We start from the raw sequence: 27,774 nt of genomic DNA on the forward strand, positions 1-27,774 counted from the left end.
CCAGAGCTCTGGTGTCGCACACCAGTCGCGTATGGAAAGCTTTACCCTCTAATGTGAAAAATGGGAAAGACAGGTGCAATCTGTGTCTAACATCGTTCTCATGGTTATTCCTCTCATCTTGCAGGAGCTCTGCTGCTGCTGCCTTCCCTCTGTGTGAGCAGCAGGGCCCCTGGTACAGAAAGCAGGCGCAGGGTCCCTGTCCCTGGGTCTGAGTGGTGTCAGATATCAGCCGGACTTTGGGGTGCTTCTGAACCTGAGCTCACTCATCTCGCCCAGCCGCACTGCTTCATAACGGACCTCACTGGAACAGTATTTTAAAAAGTTTTTGCTAAATGTGATTACATTACATTACACTGCATTAATGTACATACATTACATTAATGGTTAAAGAAGATCCATAGCGGGCATCTGGTGAAACCAGCGAAGTACTTTCAGAGAAGACCGTGGAAAAATGTTATCAGAGAGATTTAGTGTTTCACAAAGGATCAGAACGCCCTGCCGTAGGGGTAGGAGAATGGGAGATTTAGGAGCAGTTAGCAGCTTGGGCAAAAAACAAAGATGAATCATAATGGCAGCTCCCATTTTTTTCTATTAAAAGTTCCTAGGCTACACAGATTTGTTGTAAATGATGACACTGAATAACAAGCTTTGCCCAAGCTCCGCTGAAAGGCTTTTTAACATCAGCAGCCGATGCCCTCCTGCGCGGGGACACAATTGAGTCTGCTCCTCCAGACAATGCACCTGTCACTGCAAAACAGAGAGCTGGCAATTAGCAGGGGAGGCTCCGCGCTGTGCTTTCATCCCAGACAATGAGAAGGGCCTGGAAGAGCACGATTAAGGCTGGCATGTCCGCAAGAGATTGTTGGAACAATCCTCCCTGAGACTTTTGGGCATTTGAAAACACAGAAACAATAAAAAACCCTGGTTAAATCTAACTCTACAGACAAGTCTAGAAAGCAAAATAACACTGGAACGGACCATTTGCTTTGGAAATCTATGCCTGAGGTTGTGCAGGAAAGGCTTGCTTCTCAAGTGAGAGATCTTCAGTGAGATATCAGTGGTGCATCACAGGAAGAAGCACCATGGGGGATTTGGCACACGCAGCTGCAGCGGAAGCTGTGCACTGCTTAAGCAGGGCTGGGTGAAGCCCTGCCATCGGGGAGGGATGGGGAGCACACTTCTCATGCAAGAGCAGAGCCCTGGGCAGTGCTCCATACTTGGCACTCTGGACGTTTAAAATTCTCCCGAAGGATGAACTCTCCAGAGGCCCTGAAAGCTATGCAGCCACAGAAGTAGTCTCAGCTACATCTTGTGACCAGTTCTGAAACTGGAAGCTGCTCAGCTGAGCCTTTTAAAGCTCTCTGCTGGAACAGACAGAATTGGTCAGCAAGTCTCAAACTTGCTCTGCTGGTGGAGGAATTCTTCCAGCTCTTATGCATCAGAAAAGTCACAGAGGTAAATAAAAATAAATACCAGCTCCATCTTCTCAGGCATATAATATATTATTGCTATATGCTACAAAGTAATTCCTACTGTGGATCTTCAGTTGCAGATCTCAAACTGCACTCTCAGCAGCGCAAAGGGCACAAAACAGGCAGGGGGGGCACGGATATTCTGCCCAGAGCTCTCACACAGCTTCCTACTGCGAGCAGCTCAGGTGTGACCTGTGTGCTGAGGGCAGGTCGGCGCTGGCAGCGGGCATGGAGGTGCAGGGAGAACGGCGTGTTTTGCTGTGTGAGGCAGTGAGCTGGTGCAGATAGGCTCCTGAGACCTGCGTCACTCCATCCCCTTGGGCAGGGGGGCTCTTCCTACCTCTGAACTCGTGCCCTCTGCCCTCACTTCCTGAAGCACGTATCCCCAACGTGCCAGAATCTCGATGTGAAGACTGTAGCATCAGGAAGTTTGGTCAGCCCTGATGTGACAGACTTGGGAGGAGAGTGGGAGAGAAAATAGAACTTGACAAATAATGGGATTGCCACACATGTGGGTGTCTGGCCATAAAAGCAAGTCACTGCAGACCTTTACTGTACAGAATAAAGAGACTTGTTTGCAAACCTGAAGAATTAGCTGGACATACTTGTGTCTCTGCAGGGCTGTGAATGTGAAATGGCATCCATACGGTCCAAATTCCAAAGAGAAAGTTGTGCATTCTCTGCCCGCTGCTTGGCTGTGTAACTACAGACCAGTCTTTGGGGTGATGTGTGCAGGGATGTTAAGTGGTGACACTGTGTCTTCGTCCAGAGGCAGTGAATGAATTGTGTAGATTTTTGCAGACACTGATGCCTCCGATAGCTCAGTCCATGTGAGAGCTAACGTTCACAAGCAAGCAAGTTAATGACTTCTGCTGAGTGAGATGGGATGTCCTGGGCTGCAGCAATGGAAAGCTGTGCCATGAGTGGATCACTGCAGTGCACATGTCCAAATATTGATTAATTTCTTGCTGAATACTGAGGGTCTTTCTTCAAGACAGCTGACCTGGAGGCGCCACAGGAGCAGAGCCAGGCGCTGTGGGCCTTCCACCAGCAGGGGTTAGCAGGACAGCCAGCCTACGGGGGTGTGGGAAGGACAGAAGGGTCTGTTTCAGGGATATGTCAAATATTCAAGCTGAGAACACGCTCAGAAATCCATTAGTAGTCTTGCCATTGCAGTGGTAGACGGCCCATTCTCAGCCTTAAATCTGCCACAGACTTTAATTTGTGGAAGTTACAAACTGCCAATTTGCAATGCTTTATGCTAGGGTGGATGGCATTTAGTGGAAGGCTTTGTTAGTGGAACTGAAAAGGAGAAGTATTTGTGGCCTGTAAAAGCAGCCAGGAGTTTTAATTTTGGCGTGTGAGAGACATCTGGGCTTTGCACTCACCAAGAAAGTGTCTGAATTTGGGGAAGCAGAAGGTTTTTCTCTTTGAATTTTGGGTGGTCCTGCATGGAGCCAGGAGTTGGACTCAATGATCCTCGTGGGTTCCTTTCCACTCAGATATTCTGTGATTCTATGATTCTAAGGTTCAAATCCTTACCCGTGTGCTCACAACTGTCCCCTTTCAAGTACTCAGAGAAGAAGCAACTGCTTTCCTTTCCTTTCTGAATAATAAACAGTGAGACAGTTCAAGATGGTTTGTAAGGATGGAGAGTGTTGTTTCGGGTCCTCCCAAGCCCTGTGGCAAGTGCCCCTTGCAGAAGCAAAGGGAAACCCCCATGTGCAGATAAGTAAGGACACCAAGGGATCTTTGAACTGCAGAATTGAACTGTAGCGTTCATTTCAGTGTGAGACATCGGCACAAACAGCAGCAACTGTTTTTCAGATTTGTGAAACTGAAATAATTAGTGGGCAGGAGGTAGGTCTGAATCTTCTCTCCCAGTGCCTCCTAAGTCAGCACTTGACAAGCCCTGTTTCTAATGAATCTAATTCAAGCAAAATTTGGGATGCAACAAACTCAGCGAGGAGGAGCTGAGTCAGAGAGGTGACCAGTTTTGTACAATAAAAGGTGGGGAAAATAAACAAATATCAGACTGGAATAACACCTACAGCTGGGCTAGGGAGATGTTTTGAAGGATAACTCCACAGGGACAGCCTTGCAACATGACCTAGTGATCTTTGACACACACATCACTTTGTTCCATTTTTCAATACATCTTATTTGGACACATGGCTTTCTACTCCACTTGGCAACTATTTGATTTATAAAGATCAACGTGTTCCTGGCCCGTGTGCTGGGAAGCCCTTCCGTGGGTTGTGTGAAAGATGTGCCTCGAGGGTGGTAGATCAGGGTTTACTAGCTGGTAAGGATAACACTTCCTAAAATGCACCTGAGCTGATTTTTTTAATTGACTACGTGTAAACAGAATTGCAACCTATTTATAAATAAGCTAACTCAGAGTGACAGCATCACCCAAGCTGCACGACACATTTTGCCCCTTGCTCATCTGCTTATTAAAGAGATTTGCAGGCATTAAAAGTACACTGGAATTTCAGCATCTTACTGTCCTGAGGTCATACCTCTGCTTGCCAAGGTCTTTTTGCACTGGATGGACATCTCTTAACACTAAGAACTTTGTTATTTCTAATTGATTTTGAGATGTATGGAATGAAGGCTGACTTTAGGAACTGCAGATGCCTTAAGGAGACAGCTGACTGTCTTGAGCATTTGTTTTGTGTGAATTAGTGCAGATACAATGATGAATTACCAGAACTGGCGGGGATGACTCTGCTGCCATGGCAAGAAGCAAACAGATGCCAAGTACCAGCTTTCATGTGGCTGGAGCTGCTGCTCTTCCTTTACAATGCCTATGAAGCATTCTTGACAAAGCTTGCTAGAGCCGACCTTGATTCCTTCCAAAGCATAGTGTGTGATTGTAGGAATTAGTTCAAAGTCAAACCTAAAGAACATGTGCAGATGACGGTGCAAACTCAGGCAGCATTCACTGAGCACTGGAAACTTTTCTTCACCTCTGCACATGCAGAGAGGATGCTGTCTGTAATAAAGAGGGGTGAGGCTGGAGGCCGTGGTCTGGATTCTAGTTCTAACTCTATCAGGGAACTACAGTTAATTCCATTGCAAAAAGTTGGTTAACTCAATCTTATCACGGGCATAAATAAGGTAATTTGCATAAATAAGGTAATTTGCTATCTGCTGGGTAACTGCTCTTATTAAACTTTATCTAGCTGCAAGTTTGAAAAGTGCTTTGCACTTTTTCATCGGAAGGTCCTCGGGCTGGACTCGGATGCTGCTCCCTCCATGACCGAGCAGGGTTGGCAGAGCTGCCGGGCGCTGCAGAGCCCCTCGGGGCGGCCCTGGACGCTGTGTGCCGCTGCGTGCGCCAGGGCCGCTTCCCAACTGGCGGCGGTGACTAAGCAGCCCCGAGCAGCTGTCTCAAAGGTCCATTCTTCTCTGAGAGATTTATTGCGGCAAGCAGAGGCGCTGAGATGTGATAATTGCCTTCATTCCCGGACGAAGACCCTGAAGAACAAAAGCCAGTTGCCCGTGAATCCATGGTGTGATTCAAGCATTCGCAGAGAGGGAGGAGTGGGAACTGCGCGCCTGTTGCTGTAGCAAAAGTGAATGGGCATTAATCATAAGGGCAGCTCGGCCCTGCGAGGCGGCTGCAGCGCTGCCCATGGCGCTGCCCGTGGCCCTCCAGCCCTCGCCTGCTCCGCGCTGGCCTGATCCGGCCCTGGGGCTGCTGCGGGGATCCCGGCGCTGAGGGGATGCCACGACGTGAAGCTGGGGGACGTCACTCCAGGGTTGCGCCGACGGTGCCGCCGGGGCTCCTGTCTCTCGTGAGCCTGTCGCACTCCGCGCCGCGGTCATCCCTTTAGGGCCGATCTTCTTCACGCGGATCTCCTGAGCACGCTCCTGCTCGACGCTCGCTGCTAGAAGGATCCCCGGTAATTCCCCACTGCCTCTTTTTTTCCTGCCAGGGCCAGGGACCAGCTTTCCTGCAGTAGCCTCACCGGGGACTTTCCTGGAGCGGCGACTGCCTGGAAAGAGCTCCCTCCAGCATGCGGGTTGGGGCGCGGGGCGCGCGGAGAGCCGGCTCCGTTGCGGGGGTCGGAGCCAGCTCCGCCCGGGGCTCCGCGTCGCCACCGCCGTTCGGGCTCCGGTGCGCGTCACGGGTGAGGCCGGCGGCTGGGCGCTCTGCGGGGGGGACTGCGGGGTGCGGGCGGCGGGGTGCGGAGCGCGGTGTCCCCGCGGGGCAGAGCGGGGCCGCCCCCCGCTTCAGCAGGGCGGTGATGCCGAGCCCCGCTGCCCGCCCCGCTGCCGCCCCGTCCTCCTCGACGGCTGTGGCGAGCTGTGCCTCTCACCCGCCCCGCATCGCTACCAGCTCCCCGTATCCCGCTTATTTCACTGCCCCCGCTCCAAACTTCCCCGGTAGCACTGTCGGGCGGGGAGCTGTGCGCTCTGCTCGTAAGGGTTGTCAAGCTTTTTTGATGAAAAAGAATCGGTACAAGTTCACCAAAGATACCTAGGGATACCCTGCTTTGTCAGGGGGGTTGGACTCGATGATCTCTGGAGCTCCTTTCCAACCCCTACAATTCTGTGATTCTGTGGTTCTGATTCTGTAAAGTCGCTGCTGAACCATTTCAGAACGCCGTGAGAGTCAGGGCTTCAGAGCACACCTCCTTAGTCCCTTAGCAGCAAAGTGCTTTTACTGCAGTTTTACTGTACACACAGTGCAGCGAGAGTTTCACTGGGGTCAAAGAGATTTCTCACAGCTCGCAGTGTCACTGCTGAGAGACAGCTGTAGGGCTTGTTTGCCCTGAAGGTCGCGCTGCCAGTTCCCATGTTTGTCTCTTTACAAACCCTTATCTACGCCCTTGCTGGCTTTATGCGGCCTTGCACTCCAATTTCTGGAGCAGGATGCCCTGCACAGACAGGTGTTACACTATGGAGGATGGGGCTGCAGGTCAGCAGGAACTGTGCCAGAGCTGTGTTCCCTCGGACTTTAAAAGAGATGTGAAAAGCTACCCGTGAGTTGGCACTGCTTAACGATGTAATTATAATGGCTCTTTTATTTAGTTAATGCAGATAAAGAGGTTAACTTGCCCGTCTATTGATATCACACATCCATATATGTTTTATCATTAATTACTCTGTATCCTGGAAACAGATGTTAGACTGATACCTTCTGTTCTTCAAGGAGAACTGAGAACTGGTGGGACAACATCCAGGAAAGGTGCCTCAGAGAGCCCTTTTCTTGGTTTGAATTCCAGACTTTCTGAGAATAACAGCCCTGCTCCACGGATTGTCTTTCTGCAGAATGCTTCTGCCTCTGCAGTGCACCTCCAGTAATATCTTGTTTGTTCTAGCAAGGGCTGAAAGCTTGCCAGTTGGTCAGCATGAGAGACTTGAGACCTGATTCTTGGTTCTTCAGCTTTCTGGTGAGTTTTACAATTTTAATAATGTGAATATTTGAGACAGTGTCAGTGCTTTATGGGAGTGTTACAGAACAGCCTTCCCAACAGGTTGGCAGTCTATCCAGGAGCCTCTTTGCCTCTGCAGCTCTTGCTGAGAATCAGACTTCTAAAGGTGAGTGTTCTCATCAGAACTGCTGTTTTTACAAGCAATATTCAGCACAGAGCAACAATGCATTAAAAGTGTTCCACTGCAGAAGTGAAAGTAAAAAAACTTATCTGAGTCTCTATTTTGTAGCTAAAGTTACATTCGTGCAGCCAACTGCGCTGCCTTCTGCCCATCACTGTGCATCCTGCAGGCTGGCTGTTGCTTCCTAAGGCACACGCTCTACTCTGTGTTTTTTTCCTTCAGATTTTGCTCCTGTTGTGATAGAGACCTTGAGACACATGTATGAATACGTGCCCACTGCTTTGGACTGGTGGCATGCAGAGAGGTTCTGTGACCAGCGCTTTGCTCAGCTGCTTTTTGAGCCCCCAGACAGCGAGCAATCATCCTTCAGCAAACTGCTGCAGTCCCACCACATCAGAGGTTCTGTCTGGCTGAACGAAAGGGACGGGGTCCTGCACAAACCAAAGTGGAGACGTGAGTATAAGTGGAAGATGAAGAAGAATCATAGGCAAAACTTGCTCATGCCAGCTGGAATTTCTCTTTCTAGGGAACCATATTGTGCCAGTCCTGGTGTTTGGAGTCAAAACAGACACAAAATATGTGAAGGTGCTCTCTGACTTCCCAGTGCTGCCCGCTGTCACAGCCTGTGCCCATCTCCAGTGGGACACCAGGACTCAGGAGATTGCTACTGTCTTTTCCTATGCTGTGCCAGCTTTTATTAACGAATTCCAGCTCCGTGGCTTTGTTGATGAGGAAGGCTTTGTTAGATTTGCTCTCATTGTCCATGGGCACCATTCCCCATACCTGCCTGTGTTCCGTGCGGATGGACAGTGGCATCACTTCTGTGTGACGTGGCAGCAGGAAAATGGGACCTGGGCCATCTATGCTGATGGTAAAAGGAGGGCATCTGCCAGCGGCCTGTGTACTGCAGGGTTGGCTGCCCCTCAGGCCATCTACGGCCAGGGCACTTTCATAATTGGGCAGGATCAAGATTCCCTCGGGGGCACCTTCAAGGCAAAAGAGTCCTTCAGTGGGAACATCACAGACTTGCATATCTGGCAGAAAGTCCTGAGCACGGAGCAGATTGAGAATGTTCGGTCGTGCTGGATGGTAGAACAAGAGCTTGTGTTTGGATGGAGCTTGAATGCTCTGGAGATTGAAAGCACTGTTGAGGAAGTGACTGCACAGTTTCTTTGCCCAGGTAAGTCCTCCATTCCTCTGCATGAGGTCAGCAAGGGATGGCCTGAGAAACAAATCCTGTCCTCAGTGAGGGAACTTTTGCAGTTTGTGGAAAAGACCATCTCCTTTGGGAAGGAAAGTGCAAGGAGGTTCAGAGCTGGGATGAGCAATTTCCAAATTGTCCTTAGAGCCGTAACTCTCATGAAACCCTTGGTCACTGAAAACCCTTGCAGTCCTCCTAGCAAAGATAGCTGCTCTGATGCCCCGAGCTAATGAAACTCATTCTCTCTTCCATGAGAAATGCTTACTTGGCAGTGATGGTGTTTCTGGGGTTTGCATACCTGGTGTTTCCATGGGCTGCTGGGGGAGGGGTCTGTCTGTCAACCAGATTGGTTTGGCAGTCCTGATAACATATGAGCTCAGGACCTGGCATTGCCACCTCCTCCAATTTTTTCTGGATGCTAGAAGCACCTTGGGCCCAGTCTCTGCGCTGCTCCAGCAAAGCAGTGCAACTAGTTTCAGAGCAGTTCACAGCTTTTGTCTTCAACAGAGCTCACGGCTTGCTTACAGGAAGCAAGATCTGCTTGGGCATGACGTGTCTTTGGGGAGTGGTGGGCCTTCTGTTTGTGTGTTTCTACAGGGCCTGTTGAAGAATGTCGAGTTTTTGAAGTTGGCAGCAGTGCATTCCGTCACACGTCTTGTTTGCAATCTTTGCCTTTTATCTGTCGCTACAGAAAGGGTACGGCATCTGTTATTTATTCGTTCACTGGTTCCACAGCATTCATTCCTGGGGGTCCAAGCTAGGCTCACAGTCAGCAGTGGGGAGGCCCAGTGTCTGCTCTGAAGAGACTACACGGAAAACGTGCCCTAGCAGTGACTTTGCTACGTCAGTATGTGGTCTGATGGATTATATTGTTACTCACCAGTGAAGTGGTCCTTATAGAGTTATGTGGCTTTTGGATACCATGCTGCAGGGTGCTTCCTAATTCCAGCATCTCCAGACGTGGTGGGGAGAGTGGGGAGGAGACAGAGGCGTTGTGCTGTCTCTCCAGATGGGATCTTGTACTAGAAATAAAATGCAGCTGTGAGGTCTCCTTGTCCTGGCTGTCCTACGAGCTCAGCCAGCATTTGAGAGCATTCCCCAGCTTTTGAGCAGAGCATATGTCAGCCACACTGCTAGACAGAACAGCTATGGTTATGCTTTTGTTTTCTTCTCAGATGCATATTGGCAATTGAAAAAAGCTCAGCTGGAATCCAGCCATTTGCTTGTCAGCCATGTGAACACACTTGCAAAGAGGATGGTGGTGAGTCCTGCAGCAGCTGATGGCTTCAGGGCACTGTGAGCAGCAGGAGCTGTTGAGGTTGCTGATTTCTGCTGTTATTTGACACAACTTTGCTAAAAATTATGCCTGTGGCCTCTTCCAAGCTGCTGTTGGAGAATGCAACCAGCACAGCTGTAACTTGTGCTGTGAGTAAGCAAACTGTGGCTTTGGGTTGGATGAAGTTGAGAGGGACAAAGGAGTTCAAAATGTCAGGGCAGAGCTCCTTGCCCTGAGGTGTGCCAGCTGGTGGTGTTAGGGTTAGGGCATGCAATGTGTTGCTCGTGGTCCCAGCACCCTGCATAGCTGGCAGTTGGGCAGAGATCACAGCTCTGCACTGACCTAAGCTATGCTGATTTCCTTTCCACAGCAGATTCCTGAGAACATCTTTACAAGTAGTGTCCGAGACATGAACCTCTCTGTCGCTCTCGGTACTCTTGATGTCCTGGCAACTGTTCTGAGGAAAGAAAAGACACCTGTGGCATCCTCTGACCTCCTCATGGTGCTTCAGTTACTAAAGGAAGTTGCTGACGTGGAAGTCCAGGAGAGAGAGGAGCTGGAGATGCTGGAGCAGTTGGGCCAATATTACATGGAAGTGACTGAGTTAATCCTGGAAGAGCAGAATATTGAAACGTGGTCATCCATCAGCCAGGTGATGTGCCAGCTGCGTGCCTCATCAGCTCATTTGCTCTGTGTGCAGGTCCTTGGCTTGCAGTATGACCATGGGCTGAAGACTTCTTTGCATAGTCACGTGTCCTTTATGGCCATACTCTGGAGCTCAAGTAACCGCAGTGAGGATGGGCACACAGCCTTTGTGCCAGCGCAGAGAAGGGTTCGCTCCAAAGGCCAGCTCGGCTCTTTCAAGCTTCTCCACTTTGACAGCCCAGATTTGCAGAATTGCACACAGTTTGCGGACTCTGGCGCTATGTAGATTCCTTGTTCCCACATCCTTCTGTCTCTGGCAGGGCACTTCCAGTTTGTTGTATTTTCCATAAGTGGCTGCCAAGAAGTTGTCTATCACCAGACCCCATACTGTTCAAATCACCATCAAACTTTATGTGAGGAATTTCCATCATCCCACCCCCGTTAGGATTTTCTTCACTGGCTTTTTCCCTTCTCACACGGGTCTTTTTTACAGCTCGCATGTATTTGTATGGCCCACATTCTCCACCTGTCTCTGGGAAAACTGTGACAGAGCTCAGCCAGGCCAGCGCTTCAGAACTGAGCCAGCATGGGGAGGGAGCCAGGAACCTCCAGAGATGAAAGGATGCTGGATAGTTTGTGTCCACAATTACTCACAGCTTCCTGATAGTGGCATAAAACCAGCCCTGGCTCAGCGTAGGTGGTGTAGGAGACGTATCTGCAAAAGGAGGAAGGACCTGATTGTTGTTGCTGGGAGGCCTTTGACTGTGCACAGCGGTGGCACCTGTGCTGCAGTTGGGCCAGTCAGCTTCTCGCCTCCAGTGGTAAAACCTTTTCTGGGTCATTTCACAGTTTCACCAAAATTCAGGAGTCTGATCTAAAATGCAGTTCGTTTCTTTGCTTCCCAGAAGCTTCTTTATTTGTTTGCTTTCTGTTTACTGGCTATTTATGAACACTGGCAAGTTTCCCTGCTTGCAAGTCTTTTCACTACTGCTGAAGGAACTGGGAATGTTTGCCTTTGAAGAGGACACACGTAGAAAAGCAAAGCAAAAGCGCTAAGCCCCAACGTCTCTTCTTCTGACAAAGACTAAGCACTCGTGAAAACTATTGTGAGGTGTGAGAACTGTGAATTAGCAGTGCAGGTGCTGACTTCTGTTATTCTCTGCATGTTTCCAGGCTGTTGGAGGGCCTATGGCTGTTGTTGAGCTCTGTGACAGAGTGGTATCACTTCTGGCCCCACTGCTGACTTCAGGGAGGACAAAGATCAGAATCCAGCATCAAAATATTGGTGAGTGGCACTGTGAGGTGCAGAGAACAGGGGAGCATCTCACGAGGACCTGGCTCAGGGTCCATCTGCTGCTGTGACTCTTGGCTGTGGCTATAATATCCTGACAGCTTTTTGCTGCACAGCAGCTCTGGACAAAGGCTGAACTCTGTTTCAGTGCCTGACTTTGCCTCTGCTACAGGGATAGAGGTCAGGAAGCTGGAGCTCAGCAGTCAGCAGCTGAGCAGTGAGACATACCTGATCCAGAGCCCTGAGGAGGACAGGCCTGACTTCATTGAAATCCCTGTTGAAGAGATTCAAAGATTGAAAGCCAAAGGTAGGCCACGAAGCCTGCTGTTTGCTGGTTCTTCCTGTGGCACTTCTGCAGCACATTCAGCAGGAAGGGTCTTTACTCTGCCCACAGGCTGTCTGGAGGAGCACATGGAGGAGACACACTCCATGAAAGGGTGAGGGGCAGTGGGGGAGGTTATCTGGAGCTTCTCCACAGGCACAGCTTGGAGGTGGGGGAGCACAAGACACACAGCATTGTGCATCCAGTTCTGGGGCAGCAGTGCTGAGACCTGGGCTGCCCTGTGTGCCTGCACCCATCCTACAGTGCTCTCTCTGCCCAGGTCTCCGCAGGGTCACAGTGAAGAACATGTGGTTTGGCTACAGCTCCCTGCAGCACTGCCTGCCCGGCCCAGGCAGCAGGGCTGCCTTTCAAGACGTGGCCGCCTCCGATGGAGGACAGAAGTGAGTGAAGCAGAAACCCCCTTGCACCAGTGGGGTGGGAGAGAATCCATTTTGAAGTCCGTTTCTTGAGTTTCTCAGCACCTCTCCTTTGGGCTGACATCCACCCTGCTCCATCCCATCCCAGTCACCTTCGCCCCTAGATTTCCGGGGAGGCAAATAGAAAGGGGCCCAGCAGTCAGGGCTCAGGGGAGGCAAAGATGCCTCTACGCGTCCCGGCCCGAGTCGTACTGTGGCAGCACGTGCTACGTGCACCACAACGTCCCCTGCGTGCTTTTGGGAAAGAGCTTCTCCGCTGGGTGAGTTAGGGACTGCGGGACTGCTGACCGTCAGGAGCGCAGCCGGGGTGCAGAGCCCCGCAGCCGGACGGAGCTCCTGACCGCCAGGGGGCGACGGCCGCCCGCGCATCTGCCGCTCGGCCCGGCGCTCCGCCGCGGCGCTGCTCGCGGCCCCCGCACGGCTGCTCCGAGCCTCGCTGCTGGAGCGCGGGGCTTTTTGTTCGCCGGCGGGTCGGAGGCGCCGCGCGCCCTGTCTCGCATGAAGCACGGTCCTGTTTTCTGAGCACGCCCGGTGGCGCTCTCTGAGCAGCGTGCTTTCCCTCGCAGGTACCTGAGCACTGCGGTGGGCACTGCTGTCATTTCATCCACCGTGCTCAGCGATTACCAGGAGATAAGCACTTCTGTGCGCTACCATCTGCAGCACCGCACGCAGGTACATCCCCCACCTCAGCTAGGAGCACGGCACAGCCAAACCCCCAGGCAGTGCCATGAGCTTGCCCAAGGCCTGCAGAACTCTTGGGCTCTGTGTGTCCCACACCCAGCTCTTACCTTGCCCTCCGTTTTCCCCGGGAGGTGATGTCTCACACTGACAGCCCTTGCTCTGCTACACTGCAGCCTGGCAAATGGCTGCCACCAGTCTGCATCGCATGCGTGTGTGGCTGTGCAACCTCTTCTTTTCCATCTCTCTTGCAGGACCTGCCTGATAAGCTGGTGGGGCCCATCTGTGCCTTCTGGAACTTCAGCCTCAGGTGCCTTGCTCTTGTTCAGGTCACCAGATTTATAAGCTTTTATTTTCACTGCAAAAACATAACAGCATAAATGTAAAGGTAAAAAGTAAGGATCTGTAATTCTCTCACATCTGCTATCTGCTGAATAGAGTTCTCTCCTTTAGAAAAGTCACTCAAAAGCAAGTGACTTTTAATGAGGTACGTACAACTAAAATGGTCAGCCTTGATTATGATTATTACCTACCAGAAAGGCTTGTAGGTACACAAGCATTCAGGACAATTTTCCTGTGCAAGCCTACTGAATAAGGCAAACCTGCTGAGACCAAACCACTAGAAGTGCCATCTGTTACCCTCTTCTTCCTCATTGCAACTCCACATGAAATTCCCTCAGTGCCTTGGCTTTCTGTTAAAGTTGCCAGTCATTTTAATATGTTTTCATTTTCTTTTGCCACATGTTAGCCCGGATGCTGGTGGGATGTGGTCAACAGCTGGCTGCTCTGTGGTGACATCTCTCCCAGATTCCACTGTCTGTTTCTGCAACCACACCACAAACTTCGCTGTGCTGCTGCAAGTGTATGAGATAAAGGTGAGCAAGCAGCCTTTCTCAACTGATCTGTGGGGTGGGTGCAGGAATTGCAAGCAGCACATTGTTAATTCACGGGGGTTTTGCCTTTTGTTGTTCCATGACTGGGGCAGAGGACCACCAAGGAGGAGCTCACGCTACAAACCTTGACTTTTATCGGATGTGGAGTTTCCTTTTGTGCCCTGCTTGTTACCTTCATTTTATTCTTGGTGGTTGGGTAAGAAGAGTTATTACTTGTGGCCTTTGTATAGTTTCTGTTTGATATTTTGCCTCAGTACAAGTGCAGAAAGCGCAGCTTGTCAGTGTCAAGTTCTGTTGATGGGCGGGGGAGAGCTGGGGAGCTGCAGTCGGTTGCTGGCAGCAGAGGGTAGGGAAAGGAGAGGCTGGCATTGCCTATGGACGGGATGCAATACTGTGGTTTCCATGGAGATATTTACATGAGCTGTGCTCACACCTCAGTGCCCGTGGAAAGGCATTTATCAGACAAACATTGTTTCCCATAAAAGCTGCTCCGGTAGAGCTAATTTTTATAAAATAAACAGTGCAAAGACTGTTTCTCACTCAGCAAGCACAGAGATCTGCCCTGTGTGAGTATAGCAGTGAATCCTCCACCTACTCCCTGCCTGTCCCTCAGAGCACTGGCCAAGGGCAGAGCTGAGTGCTTCCCAGCACCAAGTGCTTGTGCACCGTGGCAGTCCTTTGCCTCTTTGGACTGTCATCTTTGCAGTGAATAGTAGAAAGATCACACATTATCCAGGCAGGTCTGCACAGCCCAGCAAGCACCCTTCAGAACACTTCAGATCCCTTCACTTGCCTGCAGCTGAGGTCTTCATGTCTCCTCCCCCAGTGTCCCCAAGAATGAACGAACAACTGTACACAAGAACCTGATCTTTGCATTAGCTGCAGCAGAAGCTCTGCTCATGTTCAGTGAATTGGCCAAGACCAACCAGGTAAGCTCACTAAAACGTACCCTCGCAGGACCAGTTTCCCTCGCAGGACCAGTCCTGCTGAGGTGTTATCATCGGCAGAGCTAGCAGAAGTTTAATTCCTTCTATTAACATTTCATTAGCTACCTGTAGTTTGCATCTAGGAAAGAATTGTGACTCTGTGTTTGAAGTGTGCAATCTGTCAGGAAAGTTCACCTCTTGCTTCTTACCACAAAAGCCTTCAGGAAATACAAGCAGTTGTAGAACAGCAATGTAGGAGTTGCAGTTTTCTTCCTGGATGCACATTCTCAGAATTTTCCAGAGGACTTTTCTTCCTGAAGGAGCATGTGATTTCTCTCCAGGTGCTGTGTTTTCTGGTCACTGCCTTCCTTCATCTCTCATTCATGGCAGCCTTCTCGTGGATGCTGGTTGAGGGGCTTCTCCTGTGGAGTAAGGTGGTAGCAGTCAACATGAGTGAAGACAGGAGAATGAAGTTCTACTACGCGACAGGCTGGGGTATCTACAGATTCCTCTGCACTGCAGACTCACAAACATGCATCAATTATTTTCTATAGCAAACGTTTCAGAAAATAGGAGAAATTCCCCCAGAAGTGGTGCAGTCAGACCAATGCTTGGCTTGGCTCAATATGAGAGCCTGCTGTCACTGTTCCTCAGAGGCTTTCATACCCTAATGTATCAAATCACCACTCTCAAGATGTAAGCTAAAAAGCATTTCTGTTATTTCTCTAAAACCAAGGGTTCAATACAAAGAACAAGAGGAAGAAGCTCGTGGTAAATTCTTGTAGAGAATCGCTACTGTATTTGTTATTAAAATATAGTTATGTTCTTGATTAAGCAGTCTTCATTCTGAGTGATTCCTTTGGGTGCATAAAATTCATTGGAATAAACAGATTTATATTGAAGAGAAGCCTTTTTAGGTCAGTGCACCTTGCAAAACACATACCTAGTTGCATACTGAAAAAGTAGTTACAGTATTTTGCATTGTTTTATGTTTTTGATCGTTCATTTTGTTAAAACAGCAGTCTGAGTAAATTACTTTGGTCAGGGCTCAGGATTTGTAATGCTTTATATCTAAAAAAAGTGATGCTGACAGCATATGAATCTGGTCTTGTAGAGCTGGGGCAGATTTCAGCTGTAGTAAATTCACATTGTAGTGGGGTTTAGGAGGCTGAGCTGGCTCATGCTGCAGCATGTCGGGTCATGGGGGTTCTGAAGCAATTTTCTAGAGCTCAGCTGATCTGCTCGGGTCATACTTGCTTTTTCTGGGTTCTAATTTATTTTATCTTTTTATTTATACGTATTTTTTAATTTGTGCAGGCCTTCCAGCCATTATCGTGGGTGTGACCCTTGCAACTTCCTTCAATAACTATGTGGCAGACAACCACTGCTGGCTGAATGTTCAGACCAATATCATCTGGGCCTTTGTTGGGCCTGTTCTCTTCATCCTGGCAGTAAGTGCCAAAGCCTTCCTGGCAGGTCTGATTCCTGAATCCTGGTTTGAGGAAAGCACTGCAGAGTCAGCAGTCCCAGCACTTCTGCAGCTAAATGCTTGCTCACTGGCTTTCCTGGTGGTTTTTGAGTTGGGAATTTTTGTTAAACTTCACACATGGTTCTACAAGTCTTTTTAATCAAAACAGATTTTTTTATATTAAAAAATAGTTAATAAAATTGTGTTGACTAGATTCTGTTTTGTCTGTTAGACTAGGGATGGTGCTAAATGTGTAGGCTAAATGTGACTTCACCTTAAATAAAGATCTGCTCATCATATGGGAGTATCTACATCCTTGAAGTAGTTATCAGTATCACAGCAGAACAACACGGCAGCAGAAAAAGGTGCAGCGCTGAAGGAGGCTAGAGCAGCCTCTTAACAAGACATTCCTTGGGAGAGGTTTTGAGATCAGTTTTTACAGATCTGATACTTGTGCTGATAACCCTATAAGGTATTTCATTTTTCTCAGGAGCGATACACGTCTCTTCACATTCTGAAAATTAGTTACTGACTTCCCAGAAAAGAGACTCACCGCACTGGAGTTCAGATCACTGAAGCTTAATGGGTCTGCTGGCTCTTTTCTGACAGGTGAACACCTTTGTGCTTTTCCGGGTGGTGGTGGTGACTGTGTCCAGTGCTCGCAGGAGGGCAAAGATGCTGACACCCAACAGCAGCCTGGAGAACCAGATTGGAATACAAATATGGTAAGCAGATCACAGCACTGGCTGAAGGAGTATAGAATGAAATGGAAATGCTGTTAAACCGAGGGTCTTTGTCTCACTGCATGTGATGACAGACTGAGTTGAAGCTGTCTGGACAGAAAGGATTTTCTCCTCTAGAGTGGCTGAGCATCACTCAAAGGCAGTTCCTCTGCTGGACTCTTAACCACTGAGAACATTAAACCTCTGTGCTGCTGAGCAGCTTGCTGTCAGGTGTGCAGACATCCTGTAAAACAGTAACTACAGGGAAGTGAGGGAGCAGCCTCAAGTGTTTCCAGGAGCCAAGGGACATGAAGTGCCTGGTTTCCTGGAATTTCACAGAGATCCGAGTCAAAAAAGGGAGTCCTTTCCACAGAACTTTGTGGTTCGAAGTCATTACTTCCATAGCACTTGTACACGCTTACCAGAAGATGTACCCAGTATAGGGGCTTTGGGCTATTTACCATAATAAAAAGCATTTTCTAAATGCTTGGGACGTGGATTGAAAGGAACCCCGGCGGCAATTACATGGGGAAGGAGAGTCAACATGGACTTCTGTAATCAGTTAATGTAGGGAGACCTCTAAAAACTGCTGCTTGAGTCACTACTTTATCATCTCTATGAATTTTTATTGTTGTTAGCTGGCGCCAGATACCCCTGCTAGACACGCATTGTTCCCCTCTATCATAAATAAATTTTCCCAAAATTACAGAGGCACAAAGATAGGGCAGTGCAGGAGGGCAGGGTGACATCCATGTGCTTGTAAAACAACTACAGAAGTCCTTCTTGTAGCAGCAACTCCAGGGAAATAGCTATTTTCTCATGGCTAATGACGTCAAAGAGCTCCCTTCTTATTAACTCTCAATGATAAAAAAAGAGCAAGGCTGGCACATCGCAGGCTGGGAAGTGAAGTGTTTGGTTTTTCTCCTCTAATTTTGCTTGCAAAGGAATGTTTCATTGCAACCATCTTGGGTGCTGCTTGCTCAGCACCTCGTCAGAGACGCTTGTTGGGGGTACAGAGCCGTCTCCCGGGTAAAAACAAGGAGAGCTCTCTTCTAAACTGCAAAATACAGGGCAGAGTGCTCCAGAACCCACAGTGCTCCACAGCCTAATACGGTGCCAGTGCAATGCTTCTGCTTTTAAACATGCCCAAGTAACTCTGAGCTTTACTTTCTGACAGGGCCACAGCCAAACCCATCTTGGTGCTGCTGCCTGTGCTGGGACTGACATGGGTGTGTGGGATCCTTGTCCACCTCAGCATCATTTGGGCCTACGTCTTCATCGTGCTTAACTCCCTCCAGGTGAGTCCTGCACCACCTTCATCCTCACCTCACAGCCAAGCAGGTACCTGCTGTTTCTCATGCTGCAGTGCAATCCACCTGCATTACCAGCTGGGAAACTTTGTCAGGCTTGAAGTCCAGCCCAAGTTTCCCAAATTGTTGTGCTATTTTATCTGAAGAAACTTAAGCTCCTGCTCCCAAGATATGAAAGATATGCCCTGTGCAACTCATCCATCTGATGTCCCCTCTGCACCAGCCTCTGGAGTGTCCTACTGGTGCTACAGCTTTCTAGTTCAAATCTTATTTCTTACATTAGGGAACTTCATTTTTCTTCCAACTTTACTGGTTTCTTCAAAAGAAGAAAACTTTAACTAAAACTTTAAGTGTTTAAGTGATGAAGAAAGCAAAGTAAATTGTATTAGTTACAGCAGCAAGGAGTGCTTTGTTCTGCACTGAGGTGGAACTATTCCCATGACCTCAGGAGGCTGAGCCTCAGGGACACATGGTGACAAAATATCATAAGGGTTTGCTGAATTGCCACGTGCAATTCAAAGCATCAACAACCTGGCTGACAAAGCATTCCAAACCTTGAAAGAAAGCAGCTGTAGATGGAGCTAGAGAAGCACTAAACACCACTGCTCCTGATATTTGCAGGAGAGATAGTTATCCCAAGGCAAAAGGGAGGCATCTTCACAGACAGGTAGTTCCTGGCAGCAAAGAATCTACATGGCCTCAGCCCAGCCCCAGGTACAAAGACTGGACCAGTCCAGATAACACCAGCGTTCACCCACAGTCAGTTCTGTGGCTTTGTACTAGATACTCACATGTCTATTTTTCAGAATCCCTTGCCCAGTTCTTGAAGGCAAATTTTACTCCAGGGGATCCAATTCAAGAATAATTGGTTACTATACTCCAAGCCATTGAAATTTTGGTTGTAGAAGTCCTCCATCTGCCTCTTTGTTTTGGATCCTGCAACAGAAAGCACAGCAATGATCGCAGAGATAGCAGGTAGCAACATCCACCTTGGGTGAGATAGGAGAAGAGATGATAGCTGGATAAAGATTTGTTTTCTTCCTTTGCTTTCTAAGTTACTGCTTCTTTTGTTTTTCTTCTTTCTCCTAATACTCCGTGTGAGTCTGGTTGTGTGGGCAAACTGTCAAGGGTTTGCCCATGAATATGCAGTGCTTGTTTGCCTTCTACTCCTTCTTTGCTAAGTTCAGGTCAATTTGGAAATTACCCTAGAAAAGGAATTTTGATGCTGGTGGGCACCTGTGGAGTTGAGAAAAAGCTGGGATAAAAACGTCATATTTCAGCTCCTTTTCTGGCTGGCCTATTGAGGACAGCTTCTATAGATTGCCTTGGGATTTCCTCTAAGGCTGGTGTGCTTCTTTATGTGCTGGTGTTGTACTGGAAAGTTTTGCTGCTGTAGTTGTTTGTTTGACTGCTTTCTATTTAGCTGAGGAAAATGAAGACTGTTTTCAAGGTTACTCTGTGCATTGACACCACACCTGGCAGCTCCTCCTCCAGCCAGGCAGCATGAGAGCTCAGCCCAGCAAGAAGCAGCATCGTGAGGTGCTGCGCCCCAGGAGGCTGCAGTGCTGTGGCCAAAACCCGACCAAGATGAGCCAGCAGTCCCTGTCCTGCCCAGCTAACAAGGCAAGAAACCTGTAATTGGTCAATGCAGCCCCTCTGCTACCACCATGAGATCGGGGCTGGGGTCAGCCCAGGGCTCCTGTTTTGCCCAATTCTGCTGATACGGTGAGGGCTTCACACCTCTGCCACCACAGGAGAAACCAGCTGGAAAAGCCTTGCAAGGCACTGGGCTGTGAAATCCGAGTGAGACAGATGCAGGGAAAAGCTGTTTCTATGTGCTTCACTGACAGCTTACCCTTGCTTTACATCGCTGGGCACCTGCTGAGCACCAGCAGCAGAGCCGGCTGCCCAGAACTGAACCGGGCTGACAGAGTGGGGAAGGGACCCCGGTGCCACGAGCTGTCCTGATACAGGTGGGATGACTGGGGGTGCTCTGGTTGCTCCTGGGGTGCCCCCCTCCAGCTCTGACCTTGCCCCACAGCCTTGACCCCGGCAGCGCACAGTCAGAATGAGGTGCTGCCCTTCCTGCCGCTGTGCCCTGCCTGTGGCACGGCCTCGGGCCGGCTGCCTTTATTCCTGAAGCTATTTCATGTATCTCCCACTCATCCAGCAGTTCCTGGGACAAATCTGGAGGACTGCACAGCACTGTGCTGAGCAGTTATTCCCCAGTGATGGCTGCTTGCTTCTTTGACCCCTCCCTGAGTGGAGCCGGAGCTGCTCGTGATGGCGGCCGCTGAGGAAGATGGCGGCTCTGCTTTGCTGGGGAGGAGGCGGTGTGGGCAGCAGCAGGGCAAGAGCAGCTCCTCTGGTGCAGCCCTGCGCCACAGCTCTGCTTCCGCCCGCCACTGCAGCTGGGCCTCTTCTTCTTCCTTGCTTTCCTCCCTGCTGACCTCAGCGCTCCCTCCCCCACTCCACTTTCCTACAGAATGATTATTTCAAGGAAGACCTGCCTTGGCAGCCTGGCCAGAAATCTGCTCTGGAGGAGTGACCAGCGTTGTTGTCTGAAGGACAGGTCGTGGCACGGCGCCAGGGTATTGCTACCATTACGCCTGCCAAGAGCTCGCAGATGAAGAGCGAGGCTCATTGAAGACAAGATGGATTACTTTTCTTGCTGCAGCTGATTTATCTAGCTGCGATAACAAACACCCTACAGATATAACATAAATCTGGTGGACCAGATAGGGCTGCCTTAAGGCCAAAATTGTTGGTCTGGAGCTGTAATTAGCCCCTGGCTGTGGCCTCCAGGTGGTGCTCGCTCCGGGCTGTGCCCAGAGTCCTTCCCGCTGTACAGCTTGTGTGAGACACGAGCTGTGGGTTAGAACAGAGCTTTGGGCTGTGGCACAGCATTTGGTTGCTTGCTGTTGCCCAGTACTTTCATACAGGAGCACCAGTTTGGTGGGAGGGAGGGGGGCCAAGACCGTGCATCCCGAGCCATGGGGTGCCAGTCTGGGAAGGTTTTACCCAGGCTGCAGAAGGCCTCTGAATCAATACCCCCTAAACATGCATCAGAGGCTCCTGCTGGCATGCAGTGGTCTGTCACTGCACGGGACAGAGGAATTGTCCACAGCATCGCGCTGCGTTTTGTGGGAGGATGGCCCAGGTCCCCGTCCATGGGCTCAGCGGGAAGGGAGTGCTCCTTCCTGGACTTCAGTTTCCCTTGTAACAAATTCCTGGTGGTTTCTGTTTCTGAGATCTGAAGGAGGTGTTTCTGGAGGGATTTTGCATGCATGAGTGAAGAGGAGTGTGGGAGAGTGTTGGGTGAGGGGAGCAGCGGTGCCCAGCTGGAGATGCCGGCTCCCCCTAAATGACTCCAGAGAGGCACAAAGCAACTTCTGCCGAGTGCCTGAACTGCTGCTGAGAGGTGAGATAGAGGGAGAGGAAAAGGAAGAGGGATTGGAACAGAAACCTCCTCTCCTTTGGACTCTCTGTGAAGAAACTTTTCTCGGGCTTGACTTTAAGAATGCTCTTCAAGCCCAGCTTTCCCCTGGTTGTGCCCAGTGTCTGCCTCTTCCCCTTAGCCTCATCCTCAACTGTTCTAATACGCTTCAAACTCATTTCCTCCCATGGAAAGTAGCAGCAAAGCAGCTGTACATCTCTAACTTTCTGTGTTCTCTCCTTTTCAGGGCCTTTATATATTCCTGGTCTATGCAATCTATAACAGTGAGGTAAGAGATACCCCTGACTGAGGCTTTGTCACTCTTCAGAGTAGCAGTGAAGCAGTAGCTGGGATTGTAATTGATGCAACAGAGGGCATAGCACAGACTGTGCTTCTGGGATAGCAATTGATTTTTGTCTGTGTCTTGCTGGAGGATGTCTTGCTCTGCTTGAGTTGCTGTGTCCCTCTGTATGTCCTTGCTCTTCTTCAGGTGCGGAATGCCATCCAGAGGATGAAGGACAAGAAAAAAGCACTCTCATTCACAGTAAGTCACAAAGAAGCCTTGCTGCCCCCTTTGTTCATCCTTCACCTATCATAGGAGGGCCCTAGCTACGTATGTTTGGACTCCTTTAAGGGGATAATGTTGGAAAGAAGTCTTATTTTCCTTCCCACTTGTCCTGTGTAGGAAGAACAGAGGCTGGTTCCTTTCTTTGCAGTCTTGTTGGGCAATGCAGACCCAGGATCATCAACCAAGATTAGGAGACAGCCTTCTGCACCGGGGTGGGATGAGAGCTCACGTCCCAGGGGTAGCAGTGTAGATCAAACCAATCTTTAAGGTTGGATCTGGATCCAGTAAATACACGTTACAGTTTTCACTGACCTGAATTTCTTTCCTGTCACTGCAGAACTGCTCTCATCCCATCAACTACTTATCAAGTCCAAGAAACACCACTTCCTGGGAGACCGGGAAACCGAGTCCTGCAGCAGCGAGTGCCTCTTCAAACCCTGTGCAGAAAGACCCTCCAGTGAAGAACATCACCAACAGAGGTAAAGAGAGTTGTCACTGCTGTTGGCCCAGACTCTATCATGAGACCACGGTTTATCCTAAGGCTTGAATACTGGTATGCATTCACTTGGCAGGGCGCTGAACCCATTTGCACATTGGGCCCGTGTGAGCACACAGGGTGAGCACAGCATGGGATGAAGGGTTCCCAGGGAAAGCAAGGGACTGTGAGCACATGGGTCTCAGAGGGATCAGGGCTGTCCCTGTGGGCTGGCTGAGCATGAGCAAGGGGTTCTCATAACTGCATTATGCAGCATTGCCCTATTTTCAGGCAAGAATCCATGTTTGTGTCTAAAAATGGATTTCCTAGAGGAGAGTAGGTGAAGGTGGTGATGGGAAATAGATTTTTGAGCTTTAGGGAAAAAAGGTGTTGCATGCTCCATCCAGTTTGTGGGTGCAAGAATATACTTGCAATTATGGCTGGCCCTTTGGTTCAGTGGATGATGTTTAGGGAATGCAAAGTTTATTGGTAAAGCATGAATATTTCTATTCCAATCTCCAAACTCACTGTGCTGCTTTGTCCCCTAGGCAACTTTGGAGGCAAAATTCCCATGGGGATTTCATCAATCATGGCACCAGAGAGACCGGTAGGTAATGCCTTCTGATATTCGTCCACCTTCAGCCGCACAGAGAGCGCAGTGGGGAGGAAACCCCCAGAGCGGACGTTTTCAAGGAGAGCACTCCCCTCTGAGCTGTGGGGAACTGGACCTGCTGCTGCTTTGTTCCCCGCTGCACTCAGGGCTTGCAGCCCCTCTCCTGGAGAGGAGCGTGATGGAAGGGTGATCTATGGCAGGGGATACAAATGAACAGGAGCTAGTGATATTGAGTTTGTAAAGCAGTGAGCAGAGGATGGTTCAGATCAAGGCAGGAGGCTTCCTCCAGGGACTGCAGATTTAACACAGCAGGGGTTTGCTGTCTGTGCAGCAGCCAGGTTGTATCCAACCAAGGAGGGCAGCCCAGTGTTCTGCAGCCATTTCACTTCCCTGGCAGACGCCTGATGCAGAGCTCAGCAAGGTATGGCCTAAAGTGGAGAACAATTTAAATTTGACTACTCTGATACCACTTCCATCTCCCACTATTGAAATGATCATCAGTCCTTGTGCACTTGACTTACAAGTGCTGTAATTTCCTCAGAATAAAATCCAACTACTTTCGTATAAGTCTCTCACTGAAGGATCTCTCTCTCCCTCTCTAATATTTATCCTTTGAAAACCTGTGTCACATAGACAGCTCTTATTTATCCAATAGATAATACTTCTATAGCGGGCATATCATTTTGAAGCCACTCAATAAAATCCATATTTTCATCTCCCGTGATTTATACTGCAGTTAATGCCATTCCTCCTTCATGCTAAACACCGACCAGAATTCGCAGGTGATGCTTTTCTCAGCCAGCCAGGTGTTTGCTGTGTAAACTGGGAGCAGAGTTAAGCTCTCTGGCACAAAACGCGAGACGTGGGCTAAAGAGATTAGCCCAGAGGCCTGAGTTGTCTAATGCAAGGGGTATTAGGAGGCAGATTTCCTAAATGCCAAGGCCATGGCATTTCCTAGCAAGCAAAGACAGAAACTGCTTTCCTCTGTATGAGGGTCACCTAGGACTTTAGTGTGTCATTGCTGCTTAAACATTTCATTTTCAATGTATTTGTTTCCTTGCTAACGAAGGTGCGCTCAGCAGCGTGCAGCAGGCCAGGCTGGTGCCTGCATCTTGGGGGGCAAGGATGGGCACAGCACTGCTCCCCATGCCAACCTGTGCCCCTGTGGAGCCATGAGCCCCGCACTGCTGAGCGGCTCTGTACAGCATCAGGCCCTGGCAGCGGGGTTGGCAGGGCACAGGGCCCTGCGTCGTGCCACCCCCGGCTAATGGGCACTGCTTGCTGCGTTATATAAGTCAGTGCTGTTTTCCTGCTCCCTGCCAAAGTGAGTCATGTAACTCTCTGGAGGAGCTGTGAATTAAGAATGCCGCTGGCAGCTGCACAATAGTTTGGATGAAGAGAGGATGCTACTTAAAAACGTTTGAAAACACTTAAAACGACAAAACACCAAGCAAGTGAAGATACAAACACAGACAAGATGTTCTTTGTGTTTCAGCTTTTTAAAATGTTGTTTGGTGATATTTATTGTTGTGGGGCTGGGAGCAGGAATTTCACACCTTGGAGCGTTAACCATCACTTGGGCACATGGAAGAAGTTTATGTGCGGACTTCTCCACGCACAAGGAAGTTCTCTCTGCTCTGCTCCTGGTTTTCACAATGCTTCTAGCAAGTGCCCAGGCTGCAGGTCACACCAGGGCTGGGGCTGAGCAGCGGAGCTGCCAAGAGGTGCAGTGAGTTGCAGGGAGCCCTGCAGAGCACCCATCTCTGTGGGGCTGGGTGCAGGCACTGCAGGAGCTTGCTTGCAAGAGAGGGCAGCTTGGTGCTGTGAGGAGCCTTGCTGGCCTTGGCGGGGAGGGCTGGGGGTTCCAGCCATGCAGCAGACTGACCCGTGCCTTCTGCTAACAAATGTTCTCCCCTCTTTCAGGCTGTAGAACTGACAGCATTCAAATCCTCAGGTAACATTTCCTTCTTCATCTTCAATTTATTTTATGCCAATCCTCCTTTCTCTGATTGCATTGTGAAGCACGAACTGGAGGGTGGAGGGCGGGTTATTTTGCTCAGACTGTAGGAGGTGTTTTATTTCCATCATGCCTTGGTGGCTGCAGTCCTGGCAAAGTGCTGAGGCATGCCCTGCAGCAGGGGTGAGGAGCAGGGTGTGCCCGGAGACCCTGCAGAGCTCGGCCATAGCTGCTCATCTCCCAGCACCCATGTGGCTTTTTCCAGCATCTCTGCAGCCTTCCTGCTGCCTCCACCTGTCTGCAATTTGCTGTGCACCAGTGAAGCTGCAGCTCGCAGACTGGAAGGCAGCAGCCATGCAACAGATGCGTGCAGGCACCGGGCAGCAGCGGGCAGGGTCCAGCACCCTGGGCTGCTTGGCTAGATTCAGGCTGCTTCCAGGGGTGGCCGCAGCTCTTTAATGCCACAGGGTATTGCAAAGCAACAGCTGCTGCAGGAATCATGGGCGGGTGTTAGGAGCAACTTGCTCCTGGAGAAGAGAAGCCAGGAAAGATGGGGTGTTCAGACAGGGGTGGATTTATGAGCTTAAAAGCAGCCATTTAGCTTCTTCTGTTTCAGGTTGTAGAAAGGCCAATGTCACCATGAAGGTGGGTAGAACTGAAAACAGAAATCCCTTCTAAGCCCCAGACCTTTGCTGGGCTGCAGTGCTGGGGGGGCTGGCAGCAGCTCAGCTCCCTGCCCTGCTTTGGGCAGGTCCCCGACTCCTCTGCACACAGGTGCAGTGTATTTTGGTTTGTTTTATTTTTTATCTGTCACTGATGAGTACTGCAAGCACTCTCAATGCAGTCTCTCGATGGGGTCACTCAAGCAGACAGTGCAGGGAAGAAGCAGCAGGGATGGATTGATATTATTTTTTCTGCGTTGTTACATTTTCTTTTGTCAAGGGATGCAGTGCATTAGCAGGTTCTGATTTTGCTCCATATTAAGTGTCTAAGCAGGGCAAGCTTAGACTGTTTTCAAGAAGATGCCACCCAGAAGCCTTACAGCTTTCCTCCCCACAGTGGACACATGAACGAGGCAGACAGCAGTGTTTGGGAGTAAACGTGCTGCAGTCCCAGGCTCAGCACTGTGCACGCTGAGCACGTGCACTGGTGCATCTCAGCCTCACCTGCTCCTGCCTATTTTAATGAGCCACATGTGTAATTAAACTCCAGCTGTGTAAAGAGGTGGGCTGTTTAGCTTGTTTTTGCTTTCTCAGGTAAGCCCCCAGCATATGTTTAAAAAAACGCACAGCCCTGAGCACATGGAAGGGAGCCTCGCAGTGCCATGCCTCTGGGGTTAGGAGAGCTGGCAGGACCCATGCACAAGCTGGCCAGTCCTGGGGCCTGGCTTGGTGCCTCCCCTCTCCCTGGGTCACCAACCACACAACTGCAGGGGAAGCAACAGCTGGAGCGGGCCCACGTGCACACAGCTCCCTGCGAGCCTGGAGAGCAGCTCTGCTCGCACCTGGGGCCACGGCTTGGGCTGTGCTTCAGCCTGAGGGTGACGGAGAAGATCTCCTTGAACCAGAAGAGCCCTCCTCTCACACTTGTGTGCATGTAAGGCAGCGAGCACGGTGCTGTGCTGCTCTGCAACGAGGCGCAGGACTCAAAGATAAGTGCTTCCAGCCATTAAACATATGAAGTACAAGGCAGCAGTGTCCAGCTGCAGCAATGCTGGAATGACCCCAGGGCAGGGCAGCATTGCACATGGTCGTCTCAGCTTGTTTGGCAGCACAAAATGCTGTGTAGCTCTTGGGGAAAACAGCTGCCGGGGAAGCAAGCCGTAGTGCTCTGTGTTTGATGGTGATTGAGAGACAAATCATCTGAATACTCTCTTCTGTTTGTTTTCTCCCCAAATAGTTTAACGCGAGAGATGTACTTTGCCCCAGATGTGTTTATTTGAAAACTTCCAGCCAGCTCTAATGCAGATTGTCATGGTGCCAGCAGCAGGCCTGCAGGAGGTTATGCAAAGACGCAGGAGGATACCGCCTGCCCCTGCCTGAAGCAGGAGATCTCGTGGGCAGGAGGGAGGAAGCTGGGGGCTGGCAGGACCTGCTTGCAGCTGCCCAGCAGAGCGGTGCTGGGCCTGGGGTGGCATCCATCTGCCTCACCCCTTTGCAGTAATTGAGTGCAGCCATGCTCTTGCTACCCATGCAAGGGTCACCAGTGGGGTTCATGGTGCAAGGCAGAAGGGCCCAGGGCAGCACTTTGCTGTGTGTGAGGGTGAAGGCAGATTGAGCCCAGGTAAAGGCCCAGCCAGGTTCAGGAGCACACAGCATGCTGTTCAGCAGGGTGGCTGCGGCACAGGCAGGCTGGGGCTGAGTGCTGCCCCCACAGCCCTCCCTCTCTCTCACCCCCAATATTCGGTCTCCCCTTCCAAGGACTCAATTCACTCGGAGGGGCCGCGTGCTTTTCGCAGTAATGAGCTCCAGCCCAGCTGTACAAAGATGTGCGTTGCATGGAGCACTCTGCCCAGA

At 50.1% G+C, this 27,774-nt stretch overlaps 1 protein-coding gene across 1 annotated transcript; it reads left to right on the forward strand.

Moving 5' to 3' along the window:
- Positions 1-6,835: 6,835 nt before the first annotated feature.
- ADGRD2 (adhesion G protein-coupled receptor D2) lies at positions 6,836-26,395 on the forward strand (the record flags this gene model as incomplete). The annotated part of the gene is made up of 25 exons (XM_079544718.1): positions 6,836-6,877; positions 6,962-7,025; positions 7,263-7,493; positions 7,567-8,220; positions 8,839-8,937; positions 9,417-9,502; positions 9,888-10,169; positions 11,336-11,447; positions 11,626-11,760; positions 12,056-12,176; positions 12,779-12,884; positions 13,145-13,200; positions 13,639-13,765; positions 13,876-13,979; positions 14,610-14,712; positions 15,051-15,204; positions 16,027-16,160; positions 16,787-16,902; positions 18,077-18,197; positions 21,893-21,934; positions 22,136-22,189; positions 22,551-22,692; positions 23,237-23,295; positions 25,225-25,255; positions 26,244-26,395. 25 exons carry the CDS (start codon positions 6,836-6,838, stop codon positions 26,393-26,395), a joined length of 3,327 nt encoding a protein of 1,108 aa, XP_079400844.1.
- Positions 26,396-27,774: the final 1,379 nt, after the last annotated feature.

This window comes from Tetrao urogallus, assembly GCF_951394365.1.
Source record: "Tetrao urogallus genome assembly, chromosome: 19".
Lineage (NCBI taxonomy): Eukaryota > Metazoa > Chordata > Aves > Galliformes > Phasianidae > Tetrao > Tetrao urogallus.